General features: G+C 48.0%; 1 protein-coding gene across 1 annotated transcript; it reads right to left on the bottom strand.

Moving 5' to 3' along the window:
- Window positions 1-1870: 1870 nt before the first annotated feature.
- On the bottom strand, window positions 1871-8561 carry LOC137304933 (zinc-binding protein A33-like). The gene is made up of 6 exons (XM_067973718.1): window positions 8151-8561; window positions 7965-8060; window positions 7640-7873; window positions 6938-6960; window positions 6725-6840; window positions 1871-2421 (listed from the first exon to the last, which is right to left on the bottom strand). The coding sequence occupies exons 1-6, from the start codon at window positions 8559-8561 to the stop codon at window positions 1871-1873; spliced, it is 1431 nt and encodes a 476-aa protein (XP_067829819.1).
- Between the last annotated feature and the right edge of the window lie 9137 nt (window positions 8562-17698).

Genomic DNA, 17698 nt, shown 5'->3' on the forward strand with positions numbered 1-17698 from the left:
CATTGAACTGTGTGTATCTTTAAATTCTATGAAATAAAGTATATCTTGAATTTTTTTAATAGAAGAGTGTCTCTGCACCTTTAAAAACTCTGTCTCATTGCACAGATATTTAAAATGTCGGACCGTGGTAATTGTTTCTGTATCATTAAACTCTCTGACTCACTGCACAGTTATTTATAGTGTATTGTCGGATGATGTTTGTGGGACAAGGATCTGTGAGGTGATGTGGGAGCAGCATCTTTGTGCAGGGTGAGTATTACACTCTTTATTTTCACGCTCCCCTCTTTCTTGCTTTTTCTCTCCTTTCCTTCCTTTCGCTCTCTTTTCATTCCTCTTATTTCCTTCTTTTTCTTTCTGCCTCCAGCTCCACTGTCTGTATCCTCTTTTAATGTGTTTCATTCTCCCATCCTATTTCCATTGCCTTGCCCCTCTCTCTCGTTCCTTTATCCATCTCTCCCTTTACGCTTTCTCATTCCCTCTGTTCTTTCTTTCCTCTTTCTCTCTTTTCTTGCTTCACTCTTTCTTTCTCTTTTCTTTATCGCTCTTTCATTTTTCTCTCCATTTACACTTTCTCGCTCTCTCCTTTCTTTCTCTCTCTCTCTCTCTTTCTTTTCTCTCCTACCTATCCAGCGAGAATCAGTTAGGGAGAGGGCTCCCACCATGGTCCAGGAATTGAAACCCTGCCGGGGTAAATCTCCCTCACTGTGACCTGTCGCCCCGTGGAATAATTCCCCACCCAACCCCTCCCTGCCATCACCCCTGCAGTGCACTGGACATTACAACATACAGGACTTTGGAATGCGCCAGATGGTAATTCACTGGTGGTGCTGATGCAGCTTCAAGAAGCCAACGTGATGGCCCTTGTGGAGAAATTGAGACAAATTCTTGAATATTTGGGATTTAAAGTTTTATTTCCAGTGCTCTTACAAAGGGCAGACTATTGACAACATAGAGTCATTGCCATTAACTTTATTAACGTGACGCAGTTGGCATAATAAAATGGGAATATTAACATTAATTATTGAGTTACAGAAAACTTATGCAAAGAGCATGCATTACCTGCTGTTCTGATCAGCTGCCTTCTAATCTAATAAACACAGACCTGCGCTCACACTGAGTGTTCTGTGCTTAATTGATTGTCAGGCTTGTGGTAGCAATATCAGTACTATCAAAGTGGTTGCAAAAGTATCAACTCGTCCATCTTCTCAACGGGACAATGAGAGAAAAAAACAAATCGGGAAAGTTACATTTCTGTGCAGTTATGGACATTGACTTAAAATTACTCCCATTAACACTTGGAAACACCCAAGGGAACGAAAACAAGATTTCAAGATAATTACAGACGAGGGAGACCATTCTGCCCATCTTGATCCAACCATCCAGAGAGATCTTAACATCCCCCCATTGTCGCAACAAATTGTTTCTGAAATGATTCCAGGGTTCTTGTCTCCATCGCTCTATCTGGAAGCTCACTCCACATGATGATGACACTTTGGGGTGGAAACAAGGTGGTAGTGCCCCCAAAAATGGTGGGCAGTGAAAGAGGAGAATTAAAACATGGGCACTGCTCCCTCAGTTCTGCACTGAAGTGTCAGCCTGGATTATGTGCTGAAGTCTGTGGAGTAGAAGAGAGACAGGATGGTTCCATGGGAGTGGGAATAATTGGATGGCTCTTTCAAAGAGCCGCCAGAGGCACGATGGACTGAATGGCCTCCTCCGCTGTATGATTCTCTTTGAGGCTGGTTTGTATTTTAAGTGGGATTACCACCTGTCTCGGGACCATCCGCACCACCTGTGACTGAGACCGACGCCCAGCAGTTTGCAGCTGGCAGGAGGCAGGTATGCGGTGTGGAATTATGGGATGGACCTGTTAGTGACCTTCAACCCCGCAGATTGTCAGCGGTGCTGAGTTTTTCCCGCCGTCACTCCATCCCGGAATGAAGAAGGGAAAGATTCTCTCGGTGAAAGTGTGGGTGAAAGTGTGGAGATGGGACATGTTGTCCGCATTGTAAAATGACACCTGTCCGCCCTCATAGTCCAGGTACACCCCGATCATCCGGGGCTTCACACTCGGGGTGAGGGGGGTCCGTGAGGGGGAAGTGGCGGCAACAAAGCCACTTCTAGGATTCAGCCACACAAACCAGTATCCGGACTCAGGTCTCAGGTCAATCTCCCCTTTCCTGTTAACAGACTCTCGGGCCACTCCCACACCCCACCAAGTCTTGTTCCCCACCTCCACCTCCCAGTAGTGTCTCCCTGATGTGAATCCCTCCGATCCCAGGACACAGGCCCACTGATCAAACCTCTCCGGGGTGTCATGGAGCGGCTGCCATTCCCCCCCGTCTCTCACACTTGTCCGGTCCTCAGACACAACGAGCAGGGGATGGGCTGTGTTCGGATCCAAAGTCAGAGAGGCTGGAGCTGGGGGAAGGTTAAAATTACACAGTCAGTGAGTTAGTTTCTTGCTGTGATTTATTCAAACACTTTCCTGTTTAAAGTGCCCACTCGGGGGATTCCCGGGACCTCGGGTGTTTTTAAAGGACTCCAGCTTCTGTTATTGGAATCTGCTCCCACCCGGGGTTCACGCTCCTGGGGCCGCTCTGACTTCCCAACCCGGTCAGAGCTGAGCGGGGACCAGGCGCACATTGTGCTTTATTTTTGTCTCTCTTCAGCCCGTGGCGCCCTGCTTCGACACCGACCCGCTACAAGGAACCCAGCGCCCCCACGCCCTCCACACTCCCCACCCCACCCCGAGTCCCCTGCGGTTCTCAGCCCCTGCAGAGTGACCCACGGGCCTGTCGAAATACACAAGGAACCGGCATGAAGAGGCGCCGATGTGACTTGGAGGCACAATCCCGGCCCGGACATGGTACTCCTGATATCCCACATTACCAATCAGCTCGATTAATGAGGGGAGATGGGGGTGGAGGCGGAAATAAGAAACCAGAGGGAAAGAAAAGGAAGAAAAGGTGAAAGAAGTAAAAAGTAAGGAGGGGAATTGCTGAAGAAGAAAAGAAAGAACCGAGAGAGAGTGGAGGGGAACTAAACTCATCAGAGGGAATGGGAACAAGAACAGATCCCGCAGAGGGAGGGAGGGAATGAGCTAACGCGGGGTAAACAGTAAGGAAAGGACAGAGCAAATAATTCAAGGGGAAAAGTAGAAAAGCAAGGGGATAAAGAAGCTGCGGCCCACAACTCGATGTGTCCAACAGCCTGACCCGGAACTCGAGATAAACTAGAAAAACCGGGCAGCACCCAGATTCAGAGAAACCCACCCCCCAACAGAAAAAACACCCTGGACACAACAAACCGACATCACCCTGAATACATTCCATCAAAAAACATTATATCCAGGAATCTCAACAGACTCCAACAGAAAATCAGCCAAAACAAAACGGATCTACCTGAAAGGAGAGTTGGGAGTGCCATTTCTACAGGAGACCCTCCTCACCATATGTGAACTGCTGCAGCCACAACTGCAGCCTCAGAGCAGGGCGAGGACATCATTGCTTGTGGATGTCAAGGTAACCGTGGCACTGAACTTTTATGGCTTTGGATCCTTTCAGGCCTCTGCTGGCGATATTCTTGACAGAGAGAAGCAGAATGAGCGAGCACAAGTGTGTGCCGCATTGCAGCCTACCACATGGTGCAGCGTGTCATTGACTGCACGCATAGAGCCATGTGTGTTCCATATCTCAACTCAGCCATCTTTATGAGCAGAAGGGGTTCCACTCCTTCAAAGTGCAGCTGGTGTGCGACCACACGCAGTGCATCATGCAGCTCAGTGCCTGCTACCCGGGCAGCAGTCATGATGCCTTCGTTATGCCGCATCCCATCATCCCAACTATTTTTGAATAGGCTCTGGACGTCAATGGCTGGCTACTGGGTGACAAGGGCTATTCCCTCCCCATGTGGTTCATGTCTCCGGTCAGGCACACATGCACACGCACAGAGCAGTACAACAACGAGAGCCCTGCAACCACACGAAACGTCATCGAGCACACCGTTGGCATCTTAAATCAACGCTTCTGCTGCCTGGACCGTTCTGATGGGGACCTGCATTACTCAGCTGAGCAGGTGTCTAGATTCGTCATGGAATGTTGCCTGCTGCAGAACCTCGCCCTTATGAAGGAACAGCCCTGCTACCGCCTATCTGGCAAGAATCTGAGCCAGAGGCAGAGGAGGAGGAGGACGTGAAAGAAGTGGAGGAAAAGAATGAGGAGGAAGAGGAAGAGGAAAGGAGGCAACAAGATGCACAGGCCCTGTCTGCCAGGGCTCTGCGTGCTCACCTTATTCATGAGCGATATCTGTAACCTCATTGACACCTCCCAACTCACCAACAGTCCTACACTCCTCACCTTTCCTCTCCCTCATGACCATCAAATCGCCCTCCATATGATTACACATTGCTTCCTCCCGAGGCTTATCACATAAATCAAAACCAACACCAGCTGCGACTTCAAATACAAATTCATAACGTTACACATTAACTCACGTATAAAACATTACATTATTCACCCTTGTGAATTCCCTCAGCGACTGTCGCTCGTCTGCCTTTGCCCTTCCTGGTGCTCCTACGAGGTGCATCCCCTGTGGTTGGAGCATCGGTGGTGGAAGGCTGCTGACCTTCAATTGAGGTGTGTGCAATTGGACTTGGAGGACAAACACAAGCAGCTGTGGGCCAGGAGAGTCCGGCTTCAGCCTGCACCATCTCAACATTGGTTGCAGCAGTCTGGCCTGGCTGGCTGACAGGCAACAGCAAGGGCAATGACAGAGTGGCAGGGGTGAGAGCAGGAAATCTGTCATCCGGACAGAGGACAGCAGGTTTGACTGCCAGAGCGCCACTGCCACTCGAATGTGGTGGTGCCTCAGCAATCCTGGTGATCAACTGAAGACAAGATGGACGGAGTGCTCTGATGCCTTGGAAGCCCCGTTCCACAGTGGTGCCAACAGCTACGATCGCAGCAGTCTGCACTTCCAAAGCAGCAGTCCGAGCTTCAATTGAAGCATGAAGGCCTTTGATGACATCGGATGGTGCTGCAGTGGATGTCGTGGTATCGGCCATCAGGCGTTGAATTTTATGGGTCACTCAGGTGTGCTAATGGAAGTGATCACCCATTCCATGTGGGTAAGGATGGGCTCCAAGCTCTGCGCAAAAGCTGTGCCAAGTTTGAGGTGACTCCTCCATGCCCCTTGACCTTGCACGCAGGCTTTCTGGCAGGCTTTCCAGTGTGTCAAGCATTTGGTGGTGTATGCCCATCAAAAGTCCTCTGTAGCCTGGTCCATCAAACTCATCATCTGACAGCAGAACCATTGAGCGACCTCGCACTCCGGTGGAGCTGGCATCTGTGATAACTGTTCACCCCACACCGGCTCCTGTGCACTTGTGCACGATGTCTAACCACGTGCAGATCCCTACTCTAACCTAGCCTCTACAATATGCGTAGCGTCAGTATCTGAGCAGTTGGCTGTGAGTGTCAGAACAAGTGATCGTGTGGCTTCATTGTCATTGTCTTCCTCCTCCACCTCGGGTGGTGCCGGCTCCAGTCTTGGGTATCTGCAATGACAAAAGGAGATGGGTTGAGTTGTTGAACCGGGAGAGAAGCAACTATGATGTGCGTGCTGACACCATCTACAGCACGTGAGTCAGAAAAGATTGTGGGATGTGGGAGATAAGAAGGACAATTAGGTTTGAAAAGACACCCTCCATTGTGACCTCCAGCGACACCAGTGGCCATGGCCGCAGCGACGGCCTGTCCAACTATCAGAAGCACGGTCTCCTCCAGGGAAGATCGGATGTGCAGGTGTGCCCATCCTCCCTCAGGTCTTTCATGCTACCAGCTGTTATGTGCATCTTCCTCCTGCAAGACAGAGGGAAGTGTACCAGTGTGTGTCCTGCAAGATGCTTGGGTGATGTGCCTGTCGTGGGCGAAGAGCTGCCAGTGTGTGTGACCTTTGGGTCGTGGGTCAGTGGGTTGCAAGTGTGGTAATATTTGAGGGTGAGATGCAGCCTGCAACGTGCTGCATTGCATACAGATGGGAAGCGTTTGTTGGTCGATGGGTGAGTGGGTGTGTCGTGGTGAAGCCATGTTGCGGTTGGTAAAAAGTGTCACTTGACAATTGCATTCACTCACCTTGACCACTCGCGTCAAATCATTGAACTTGTTCCAGCACTGCACCCACGTGCGTGGTGCAATGCTCCTGACATTCACCTCCACGGCACCATCCTCCCACTGGCTCCGCAGCTCGTGTTTGGAGGGTCTTCTGCCACCCTGGGGGTACATGATGGTTCTCTGTTCGTCCGCTGCCCCCACCAGGGCCTCCACTGAGCTGTTGTGGAACCTCGATGCACGCTCATTTGCCGGTCCAGCCATTTTACTTGTTACCCTCCACCGTTTGCATTTGCAGTGCACTTCCCCTTTAAGAAGTGCAGGCTGCCTTTAACGAGTGCTGGCCACGCCCCATATCGAGCCTCCTGGTGGGTGCAGCCTCTCGCCAATGATAGCTCTGGCCGCAGGGACAAATAATGGAAATGAGCCTGAAGCACGAATCTCGCCTGCTGCCTGCATCGGAAACACCGGGCGCGGGTTAATCGCGCACCGCGAGCCTCGCGCCCGAATTTGGGCGTTAGCGAATTTAACCCCCGCTCTCTTTGCTATAATCTGATTCGTCATAATGAGAAATCAGTTATAAATCAGGACAACGAAACATATAGGACTTTTACCGGGTTTGATGGCATCAATCATTTCTCTCCAGACTGTGTACTGAAAAGGGCCGTTGAATTGTTCGATAGACAGGGCGGCATCTGCTAATGACAGTATATGATATTCCTCGCTCATCCTGCAAATATTCAACAATTGGTTATAAATTGATCAGAAACACCTATCTGAGTTATTTTCCCAAACTGTGCAGAGTTTCAGTAAAGAACATGTCCTACCTCCTCTTCCGACAAGTTTTCTCCTGAAATAAATAAAACACAAATCTGAGTGGACAGAAACTGACCGTCTACTTCCGGACAGCAGAATTATCCCAAATGGTGACAACCTGTTGATAATTCTGAATTCTCACTGCTGCCGACACACAGATAGAAAGATCACATTTCAAAAAGGGACAGAAGCACCGGAGAAAGTGCAAAATGTTCTATTTCGGACATATCTGAAAGCAGGACAGCAGAAATTAGATCCAAATTATTAAATGCCTCTCAAAGAAACAGGGTATGGCTGAAAAATCTTATTTGTATCAGACGATGGAAATCAACATCAGTCCCCCTCACAGACACAATGACTCTCACACCCACCGGACCAGACACACCCACACACTCACTCAATGTAACTGCATTGCAATGTGAGTTTCAGGATAATATTAAACTCTGGGGCAACACAGAAATAATTACAAGCTAAATATCAAGATCAGGGCAAATCATTCCCGGGGTAGTTGCTGGTATTCCCGGGATTCTGTGGACATTGTGTGAGGCCGATTAGTTCGGTGACAATAACAGATCCGCCTCGGAATAGACAAAAAATCGATCGATTTAAAACAGTCCCGCATTATCTGGAAATTCTGCATTTACTTCAAAATTCTTGCCCATCATTTTGTGACTGTGAACATTCACTGAACTAAATTGAAATATAATCCTCACCTTCAGAAATATCACTCCGTCTTTTTCCTCCATCTGTTTTTGGAACTTTGAGAGCTTCTCCTGAATAGAATTTAAATTCTCTTGAATTTCTTGAAGATTTTCCTCCATTGTTTCGAGAATCCTCTCCTCTTCTTCCCTGAGATCTCTGATTAAACGCTGCTCTTTCTCAGTGAGAATCTGGTGCATTTTAGCGAACTCGGATGTGATGCGGGTCTGCAGACTGCTCGACTGTTCCTACAAAATGAAATGTGAAAAATAATAATGTACCGCGATAAAGGAGCAAAACTAACCGAGTTCGCAGAGAATCAGCACAGGGAGAACTCACCCTAACTTTGGAAATCTGCTGCTTCTGTTTCACTTCAGTTTCGAGAACCGCCGTATTCTTCTCTGTGAGAGAATCTAAGGAAGATTTCAGCTGATCCTGGGATTGGGATAAAAAAACACAGAATGAAAGTGTTCGACTATGAAAATGTGATCAAATAATCAGGTGATCAAATCTGTTCCCTTTTACCTTGTACATTTCAACAGCTTCTTTAATCGGCATGAAGTGGTGGTCTCTGTGTTCCCGCGCATCTCTGCAAATCATACAGATCAGTTTCTTGTCAGTTTCACAAAACAGCTTCAGTTCTTCCTGATGTTCCTCACAGTGAAGTTTACTTTCCTTCTCTTTCGGATTCAGTTTTAATTTTCGAGCTTTCTCGGCCAGATTCGCTAAGGCCCGATTGGCCCTGAAGTTTCTTTCCGGAAACTCCTCTCTACATTCTGGGCAGGAGTTTGTTTCCTTCTGTTCCCAAAGCTGTGCGATACAGGAGCGGCAGAAGTTGTGCCCACACTCCAGTATAACCGGATCAGTGAACAAATCAAGACAGATGGGACAAATTGCCTCCTCGGTCCAACTCTCTGCCTGCCGTCTGGAAGCCATGTTCACACTCAGCACTTCCTGATTCAAACTGCTTTTACCTTCGATGTCACAATGCTGGTCACTGCAATACTCCGGGAATTATTATTATATACTCGTCTATGTCTCGTCGACTTTTACACGGGGAGATGAAACCTGGAGCAGGATTAACCACAAACAGTGATCGAAGACGGACAGGCAATAATTGAACCTGGGCGGGGAGGGTAAAAGTCCAAGGAGTTGGCAGTGGGGTGAGGGGAGAGAGAGGGAGGAGGCGGAGATGGACAGGGATCGAGATTCCACTGCACTTTGCTCCTGACCGAACTCGCTGACGACTGCAAACCCTCTGGTGAATCATGGTGTAAGGTATAGATCCATAAACTGAATTGTGTTTATGATTGTAGCCGCTCACCCTAAAAGACAAAGTGTCATAAATGTCAAGGAGCTGTCTGGAAGCTGTGATCAGTTTCAGTCCTTCCGGATTCAAACTGCGGGTTTCATGTTTCTGTGGGTGGATCCAGCCCCGGTTCCCAGTCTGAGATCACTCCAGAGTCCCTGCAATTGCTGTTCACATCTCGGTGAAATTGTATCACATTTACAAATAGAAAAGACATTCGATGAAGTTTCAGAGTGCACCCATCATCAGACTGAGAGACAAACGGGTATTTTACTCAGTCTGGGAAAAGGAGAGGGAAAAAGAAGGAGGAGGGGAGAGGAGAGATCAACGCTGATTTGAAAGAAATTGTTCGGTTGCATGGATCGCATGCTCGGGCTCAGGATTGGTGTCAGCCTCGCCCACCTTGTCTGTTTTGCCGGCCTGGGATGCGGCAGTTCCTGCGGACGAGCCCCATCTCCTGACAGGCGGGGGCACCGAACACCCTCCGATGTCCAGAGGACGCGGTGGGCCGTCCCCTGGTGACTCACATCAAAGCCACCGTGGGTTTCCTCCTCTCGGGCCGGTTCGACGTAGGTTTGGTGCCGGAAGGATTGGACCTGACGGAGTTTCGTCTCCCTGAGGCCGAGCAGGATCGGTGCAACATCTGTCCTCACCTGCCCCAGTTGAATCCGATGGAGGAGGAGCTCGTTGGTGATCAATGGCGGGACGTTTGATAAAACGATCCTCTGCCTCCCGACCTGGAGAGGATCCACCAGCAGGAATCTCTCGCCCACCGTGAGCCCCTTATTGAAGGGCCAGGAAGACAGCCCGCTCCGACCTCAGGAAGAACACGGCCTTCCCGGACATTTCAGAGGCGGCGACAATGATTGAGCGGCCGACAACCCCAGACATGGACTTCACACAGGCTTCAATGGGCATGTTGGGCTGAGTGTCGCCCTTGGCCCCATTCTGTTTCGTAAATAGGCGAAAAGGTGCCGGGGCAGCAGGAGCAGCTGCGGAGGCCACGGCTTGTACCCGGCACCGGTGAAGGTGGAATCGCCCGATGAAAATTGGGAGCTGCACTCACCCCAATTGTCAGGCCTGGTTTGAAAAATGGCTTTTTATAAAGGAGGCTTTAAAATGAAACCACCTCTTCCCCCAGTTGTTAACTGGTCATGAGAGAGGGGCATTCTCACCTCTTTGAACAAACAACAAACGGGGGGGATCTCTCCAACGAGAGAGAGAGAGAGGGAAGGAATGGAGGGAAGGAGGGAGAGAGAGAGGGAAGGAAGCAGAGAGAGGGATTGAACTGAAGGAAGGTGGGGGAGAGAGAAGAAAGGAAAGGAGCGAAGGAGGGAGGGAGAGAAAAGGAAGGAATGGAAAGAAGGAGGGCGAGAGAGAAGAAAGGAAAGGAGCGAAGGAGGGAGACTGTCGGGGTTGGGTTGCTGCAGAAGTGGGGAAAACATTGGGTTTCGTTGCGGTGCAGTCGACTGATGATGTTCCTCCCCTTCTTGATGGGGGGAGGGGGCGTGTGGGGGGGAAGAGACGTCTTCACCCAGACAGCTGAAACTGCCGCGGCTCACTGCTCCACAAAGTGTTCTTTGCAAAAAGACTTCACCCAGGCAGCTCCAGCTGTCCTGGACGAGGCAATGGGGGTGTTTACATCAAGTATAGTTCTTAATCAATCAATCAATCAATCAGCCCCTTGTTGTTCCGGCCTTGTCCAGTGACACAGTCTGATTGACAATCCTCGGGCTCCATCGTTCACAGCCCCGCCCCCTCAGTCTGAGTGACAGTTCCCGGGCTCCATCGCTCCCAACCCCTCCTATTGGCGCTCTTTAAGCGTTACCGCAATCTGCCACTCAGCGGATGAATGACCGCAATCTGCAGCTCAGGGGATTAATGACCGCAATCCGGTGCTGACGGACCTGTGTGTTTACAGCATTTCCTCTCTCCCTTTCACCTTAACTGTGGTAATGAAGGCCATTGTCTCTGTGGCTCATACAAACCAGTGTCACCTGAAGCCTGGGCTTCCAAGTGGTGTTGTCACTGGGAACAGCAGCTCTTGGAGACAAAGCCCACCTGCTTCGTGTTTAATTACAAACAGAGGGAGACAGAGAGAGCAACCGCATTGCTCACTCAGTCAGATTATCAGGTTTGTGCCTCACACTTAGCAACAAGAAAAAAAAGGCAAGAAACTAACTCCAATTTATGTTCAGAGTCTGTTCAAGCAGTCATCTGTTCTTAAAGTCTGAAAACATTTATTCGTTTTTAAAGAACCAACGAGAAATCGCTGACTCCAGTCTCTGCAGAGAGATTTCCGACAACGTTCATATCACGTTCATGGCCAACCAGTGAAGTGCTGTCAGAACCTGGGATACTTCCATTCCCACCCGTGGTGTCAGACACTTCCACCCACTCCACCCGCCAGAAAACACAGTCCACTCCCAAGCTCTGCAAGACTACCGGTTCTGCCTCTGCGGTGCTGCCAAAGGGAAGGATTCCCTGAGGACCTATTCTCCCAATTCCCCTTTCCCAGTGCGGTCTGATCCCAAGGACCACCCCCACCCAAAACCTCGGTTTTAATTCACCTCAGAACCGCTACCGCAGCACTGCAGAACCCGAGACCCATCACTTTGTGTGGTCACACCTCAGGACACCTCCTGCTAAACCGCAACCATTTAATCCTGGACCCTTAAGCAAATTCTTCTTAATCGAACAATCGTGTCCCATCTTTACTGAATGTCAGAACTCTGCCTCCATTGTGCAAATTCAAAACTCACCCACTGCCCTGCAGGTGAACCGCGGGACTCCCACACCAGCTCGGTGAAACCCGAGACCACAACCAATGTGACCAGAATCTCTCCCACCCTCCCAGTGCTGCCGAAACTCGCAACTAACCCCCGCTCCGCCACATTTTCGCTGAATTGCAGACACAGTCCTCCATCGTGTTAACTCCTCCCAAACACTTCATTGTGTGCTGGAGACCGTAAAGAGGTAAGAGGTGAATTAAGCTCGCAGCCAAACGAATTTCCAATTAGAAATAAAATCACTGTTTCCGTTTTGAACGAGAAATGGACAGAATCAGTGAATTACTTGCCTGAACAGAGGTAAAAGCCCAGGATATCATATCATTAAATAATCACTTTGACACCTTAAACCAATCGCCCTAACAGTATTAAATTACCTCTTAACGGGTACATCCCCTCTGTAATTCTAAAATAGCACGGCCGGGGTTTTCAGCTTGAACACGCTTGGCCCCTCTTCCCCATTTATTCATTTTAATTGACAGGAAAATGAGGCTGGCGAGCGTAGAACCCGGAAACTCAGGTCCATATATTTCCTCTGAGTGTGAGCAATTCGACGGGAGATTCACGTTTGCACATGTCATTTCTGTTGAAGAACTCCTGTTAAATTTGGAGGGATTTAATTGGAGCTAATTTTAAGTTGAGGGATAGTGTAAAATGGACGCTTTGAATTTAGCCGCCCATTATGGAAGGATGCAAAGGCTGCAAGTGGATATAGACAGGTTACGTGAGCGGGCAAGAACATGGGAGATGGAATATAATGTGGAAAAATGTGAAGTTATCCACTTTGGTCGGAAAAACAGAAATGCAGAATATTTTTAAATGGTGAGAGATTGGGAAATGTTGATGTTGAAAGGGACCTGGGTGTCCTTGTACATAAATTACTGAAAGCTGACATGCAGGTGCAGCAAGCAATTAAGAAGGCAAATGTTATCTTGGCTTTTATCACAAGAGGCTTTGAGTACAGGAGTAAAGATGTCTTACTGCAATTATATTGGGCCTTGGTGAGACCGCACCTGGAGTATTGTGTACAATTTTGGTCTCCTTACCAAAGAAAGGATATACCTGCCATAGAGGGAGTTCAAAAAAAGTTCGCCAGACTGATTCCTGGGATGGCAGGATTGTCGTATGAGGAAAGAGTGAGTAGATTCGGCCTGTATTCTCTAGAGTTTAGAAGAATGAGAGGTGACCTCATTGAAACATATAAAATTCCCTCAGGGCTCGACAGGGTAGATGCAGGGAGGATGTTTCCCCTGGCTGGGGCGTCTAGGACTAGGGGTCACAACCTCAGAATAAGGGGTAGGCCATTTCAGACTGAGATGAGGAGAAATTTCTTAACTCAGAGGGTGGTGAATCTTTGGAATTCTCTACCCCAGAGGGCTGTGGAGGCTCATCATTGAGTACATTCAAAACAGGCATCGATAGATTTCTGGATATTAAGGGCATCAAGGGATATGCAGATAGTGCAGGAAAATGGAGTTGAGTTAGAAGATCATCCACGATCTGATTGAATGGCGGGGCGGGTTCGAGGAGCCGGATGGCCAACTCCTGCTCCTATTTCTCGTGTTCTTATTATACACCACTTCCGATATTCCTTTCCTTTAAGTCAATGGACGGGAAATCGGGCGTGGTGCATAATGGGCGCTCAATTCGATATCACCCGTTTTGCACCAATCCCCAAATTAAAATGATTCCCATCGTGTTTGAATCTGGCGAAGCAATTTAATTATTTACATGAATACGTTATTCGAGACAGGGGACGCTTTACCATATTCTTCAGCTCATCTCTGAATTTACTCTGGGACGCTGCATAAACTAACGTGTGTCTGCAGGAACTCAAAGCCTGAAGCATGTGCCCGGATTGTTCCATAATGGTGAAAGGCGCATTGTAATTTGTTTCTAAAAATTGAGTATCTGTAAATTGTACATATATATGAGCTATGAATATTACCATCCATAACAGTGTAAAACTGCCACATATGGCGAGCAGTAAAATGATGGATTTTCTTCGGTTCTCCATCTCTGGATCACTGTGTATCTCACTATTGTTGTTTTCCCGGAGTCCCCTCCTCACTCTATTGGCCAGTACAATGTGTCTGATGGTCAGAGCATTGAGCAGTAAAATCAACAGAAATGGAACAAACGGGGTTGAAATAGTTTCCAACCACAAAAATGCTACCCATATGGGTACGGTACAGAAGCTTCATTTTACGTAGCAGGACCACGGTACATTGTCAATTATTTCCCGAGGTTCATACACAAAATAGATTGGAACATTTTCCAACAAGCTCAAGGAACACACCATCGCGACAACCACAGCCGCAGTTTCTTCGGTGCAATATTTTGTTCTCAACTTTTCGCAACAAATGGCGACACACAGCGCCTCATGGATGCCCAGTTTCGAGCTGCTAGATCTGTTCTGAATCTATCCCATTTGGCACGGTGGTAGTGCCACACAACACGTTGGATGGTGTCCTCAGTGCGAAGACGGGACTTCATCTCCACGAGGACTGTGCGGTGGTCACTCCTACCAATACTGTCGTGGACAGATGCAACTGCGACAGGTAGATCGGTGCGGATGAGGTCAAGTAAATTTTTCCCTCTTGTTGGTTCGCTCACCACCTGCCGTAGGCCCAGTCTCGCTGTTATGTCCTTCAGGACTCTGCCAGCTCGGTCAGAAGTACATCATTTGTTCGTTGTTCTACTAAACCCGAAGACAGCAGCAGCAACGCAGATTTTATCTCCAGCAATACTTTACTGGGTTGAATTTCGAGGGTTGGAGGTTCTTCCGATCGCTTGTCGTAAGTTCGGCGGTTCACACCTTTTCTCCAGAATTTCCGTTAATCTCAGCAACTTGTCTTGATGGACGTTTTCTACTTTTCAACGATACTAACTAACCAGATCCAAGACGGGATGCTAATATTTGGCTGGGACTGAAAATTACACGACTCTCTACAAAGGAGAGGAAATCCTTATTAAAATGTTTACTTTAAAACATCGGTACAATTTGCACTGCTGTCAGGTTATTACATCAAGAATATGTCTAAAACTTGACGTTTTCTTATTGTTATTTGATTGATGGCTGTAACATCGACTACATCAATACAAACCGATAATATTATTACTCCGACAGCAGGAGCAGTGATACAGTGAAACACTGTTAAAGATTAATATTAACTGATTATAAAAGGCTGACCGGGAACACCAATCACTGCAAGAATAGGGTAGTAAATGTTTTCTATCTGTGTGATTACCGGCTGTCCCATTTTCGGAGAGAAGCGACTTGTCTCTTAATGTTATGGACACGCAGATCATCTGCCTTCAAAATATGGGCTTCGTTATACCTGAGAAAAACGTCAAGTGAAACATGAGCATTGCACAATGATTGGAATTAGTTAATGAACAAACAGATTAAGCCGAGTGTATTCACTCCCACTGATGGGAAGTAGGTTATAACACAATGACATTTCACATTGAAAAAACGAAGTCTAGAATATTACTTTGATCACATTTTAGAAATAATATATTTTGAAATCTGCACTCCTAATGTAATGGTGCATACCCCCGAAACTGTGGATAATCCCTTATAGGTTCATGGAAGCTATTTAATTGAAGAAATGCGCACATTTGTGGTAGATTGGCTCCATCTACGTTTTAGGTACATCATATCTTTTTCTTTTTTAATTGCACTCTACATAATATCGATATGAGGAGGCTCCATGGGGCACGTGAGATCGAAGAGCCTTCACAGATACACACAGAAAGTGATATAGTCAGTTGCATACAGCTGAGCAGCCCCACGAAGATGCTGAGATGTTGGATTTCAGCATCAACAGGCGTTGGGCAGAGGTGAAAGCAACAGGGTCTGTTCTGATATGTACCGGCTGTGAGAAAGATAATTGTGGATAAGGATCTTAATAGCCGTTTGGAAGGGCTTTGGGAGTTTATGGCCATCGTGTACTAATGAGTTGGAGGGTGCAACGGACACTTCATGTCGGCTGTGGAGCCGGAATTTGGATCGGGACCCGGTTCTGCCCCTCGGATCAAAGGGGCCGATTTATTTTAGAAATTTGGCACAGGGCCCCTAATGACCGACACCTTTTGGGTTATTTCACCATTTGGCCAACGGTGGATTTTGGTGTGTTCTGTATTAAAATGTTGATGTCCAGTCAAACTGTGGGAAAGGGATTACAATTCCCACAGCAGCAGATGCTGGGATGGGCGGGTGGGGCGATTTTGTGTATGAAAGTTAGATGGGCCACTTTGTGCTATTTGAATGCTGTTTTCATAAACTCCTCAAAAGACTGAACCGTACTTGATCCAGAGAGTTACTTCCCAGTTGGAACTGAGGTAACTGATTCCAGTCAGGGCCGCGATTCAGAAATTACAATCCGTCTCATCTCCCTTGGATTATGTAGGATCATAGGCACAGGTGTCGGCCATTCTGCCCCTCGAGCCTGTTCCACCATTCAATTAGATCATGGGTGATCTGCATCTAAACTCCACCTGTCCGCCTTGGTTCCATATCCCTTAATGCCCTGACTGAACAAAAATCTATCAATCCCATGTTTGAAATTTTCAATTGATCCCCCAGCCGCAACAGACTTTTGGGGGAGAGAGTTCCAGATTTTCACTATCCTTTGTGTGAAGAAGTGATTCCTGACATCGACCCTGAACAGCCGAGCGCGAATTTTAAGGTTATGCCCCCTGTTCTTGACCATCCTACCAGAGGAAATAGTTACTTCCTTACTATCTTGATTCATCGTAAACACTCAGATCACCCCTTCATTTTCTATACTTGAAGGAATACAAGTCCAGTCGATGCAACCTGTCCTCATAATTTCACCTTTTGAGCCCCAGTATAATTCTGCTGAATCTGCGCTGCACTCCTCCAAGGCCGATTTTTCCTTCCTGAGATGTAGTGCCCAGACCTGAATGCATTACTCTAAATTGGGGTCTAACCAGAGTTCTGTGCAGCTCTAACATAATTTCCACCCCCTTGGATTCCAGTCCTCTTGAGATAAAGGCCAACATTCCATTAGTCTTTTTAATTAATTTGTATCTGTCACACAAGGTAAAGGTGAGACTGAGTGTAGTGAAGCAGACAGCAATAGAAGAAGATGGATAAAGGTGTCACTGCGTATAACGAGTGATGGAGAGAGACACTAACAGAGGGAGACAGATAAAGGTGAGAGTGAGTAAAGTGATGCTTACACCCTCATCTACAAGCAGAAGGGGAGAGGGAAGAAATCAGAAATTGGCAATCCATTTCCTTGCTAAATATCGACTACAAAGTTCTGTCTAAGTCCATCGCCAAAAGGCTCAAGTCTGCTCTGGAGTTGGTGATCCTCCCCGGTTAGAGCTGCACTGTGCCTGGCAGGGCGATCTCTAATCGCCTTGCGCTGCTCAGGGATAAGATCACCTAAGTGTAGGACAGAGGGGTGAACACCTGCCTCATCAGCTTGGACAAGGAGGAGGCGTTCGACAGAATATCCACCACGTACATGATGGGCGTGTTCTCCAAAATGGGGCTTAGGGAGGGAATCCGTGAATGGATCCGACTGCTCTGTGCAGATATCAGTAGCGCAGTCCTAATCAACGGGTGGGAATCAGAGAGCTTTCCAATCAGATCTCGAATCAGGTAGGGCTGTCCTCTCTTTGCAGTCTTGTTCATATATTGCATCGAACCGTTTGCCTTGTCCATCACCAAGGATGCAGGTGTCAGCGGGTGACGATCCCAGGCTCACAGGTGAAGGCTTCCCTGTGCATGGAGGATGTTACGGTTTTTTGCACCGATCACTGGTCGGTACACAGACTGATGGGCACCTGCAACCAGATTGAGCTGGCCTCGGGGGCTAGAGTGAACTGAAATAAGACAGCGGCCATGTTCATTGGCAGGTGGGCAACCCGATCCTTTGTCCCCTTCACTATCAGGTCTTACGACCTGAATGTGCTGGGGATCTGGTTCGGGGGGCCTC

Source organism: Heptranchias perlo, chromosome 39 (assembly GCF_035084215.1).
Source record: "Heptranchias perlo isolate sHepPer1 chromosome 39, sHepPer1.hap1, whole genome shotgun sequence".
Classification (NCBI taxonomy): domain Eukaryota; kingdom Metazoa; phylum Chordata; class Chondrichthyes; order Hexanchiformes; family Hexanchidae; genus Heptranchias; species Heptranchias perlo.

Bases quoted from the DNA above. Each gene is read 5' to 3' on its own strand.
- LOC137304933 (XM_067973718.1), bottom strand. From the start codon at position 8,561: ATGGCTTCCAGACGGCAGGCAGAGAGTTGGACCGAGGAGGCAATTTGT. The intron at 7,874-7,964 runs GTGAGTTCTCCC...TTCATTTTGTAG, and splicing joins AGCAGATTTCCAAAGTTAGG to GAACAGTCGAGCAGTCTGCA. The intron at 2,422-6,724 runs GTAAAAGTCCTA...ACCTTCCCCCAG, and splicing joins GATTGATGCCATCAAACCCG to CTCCAGCCTCTCTGACTTTG.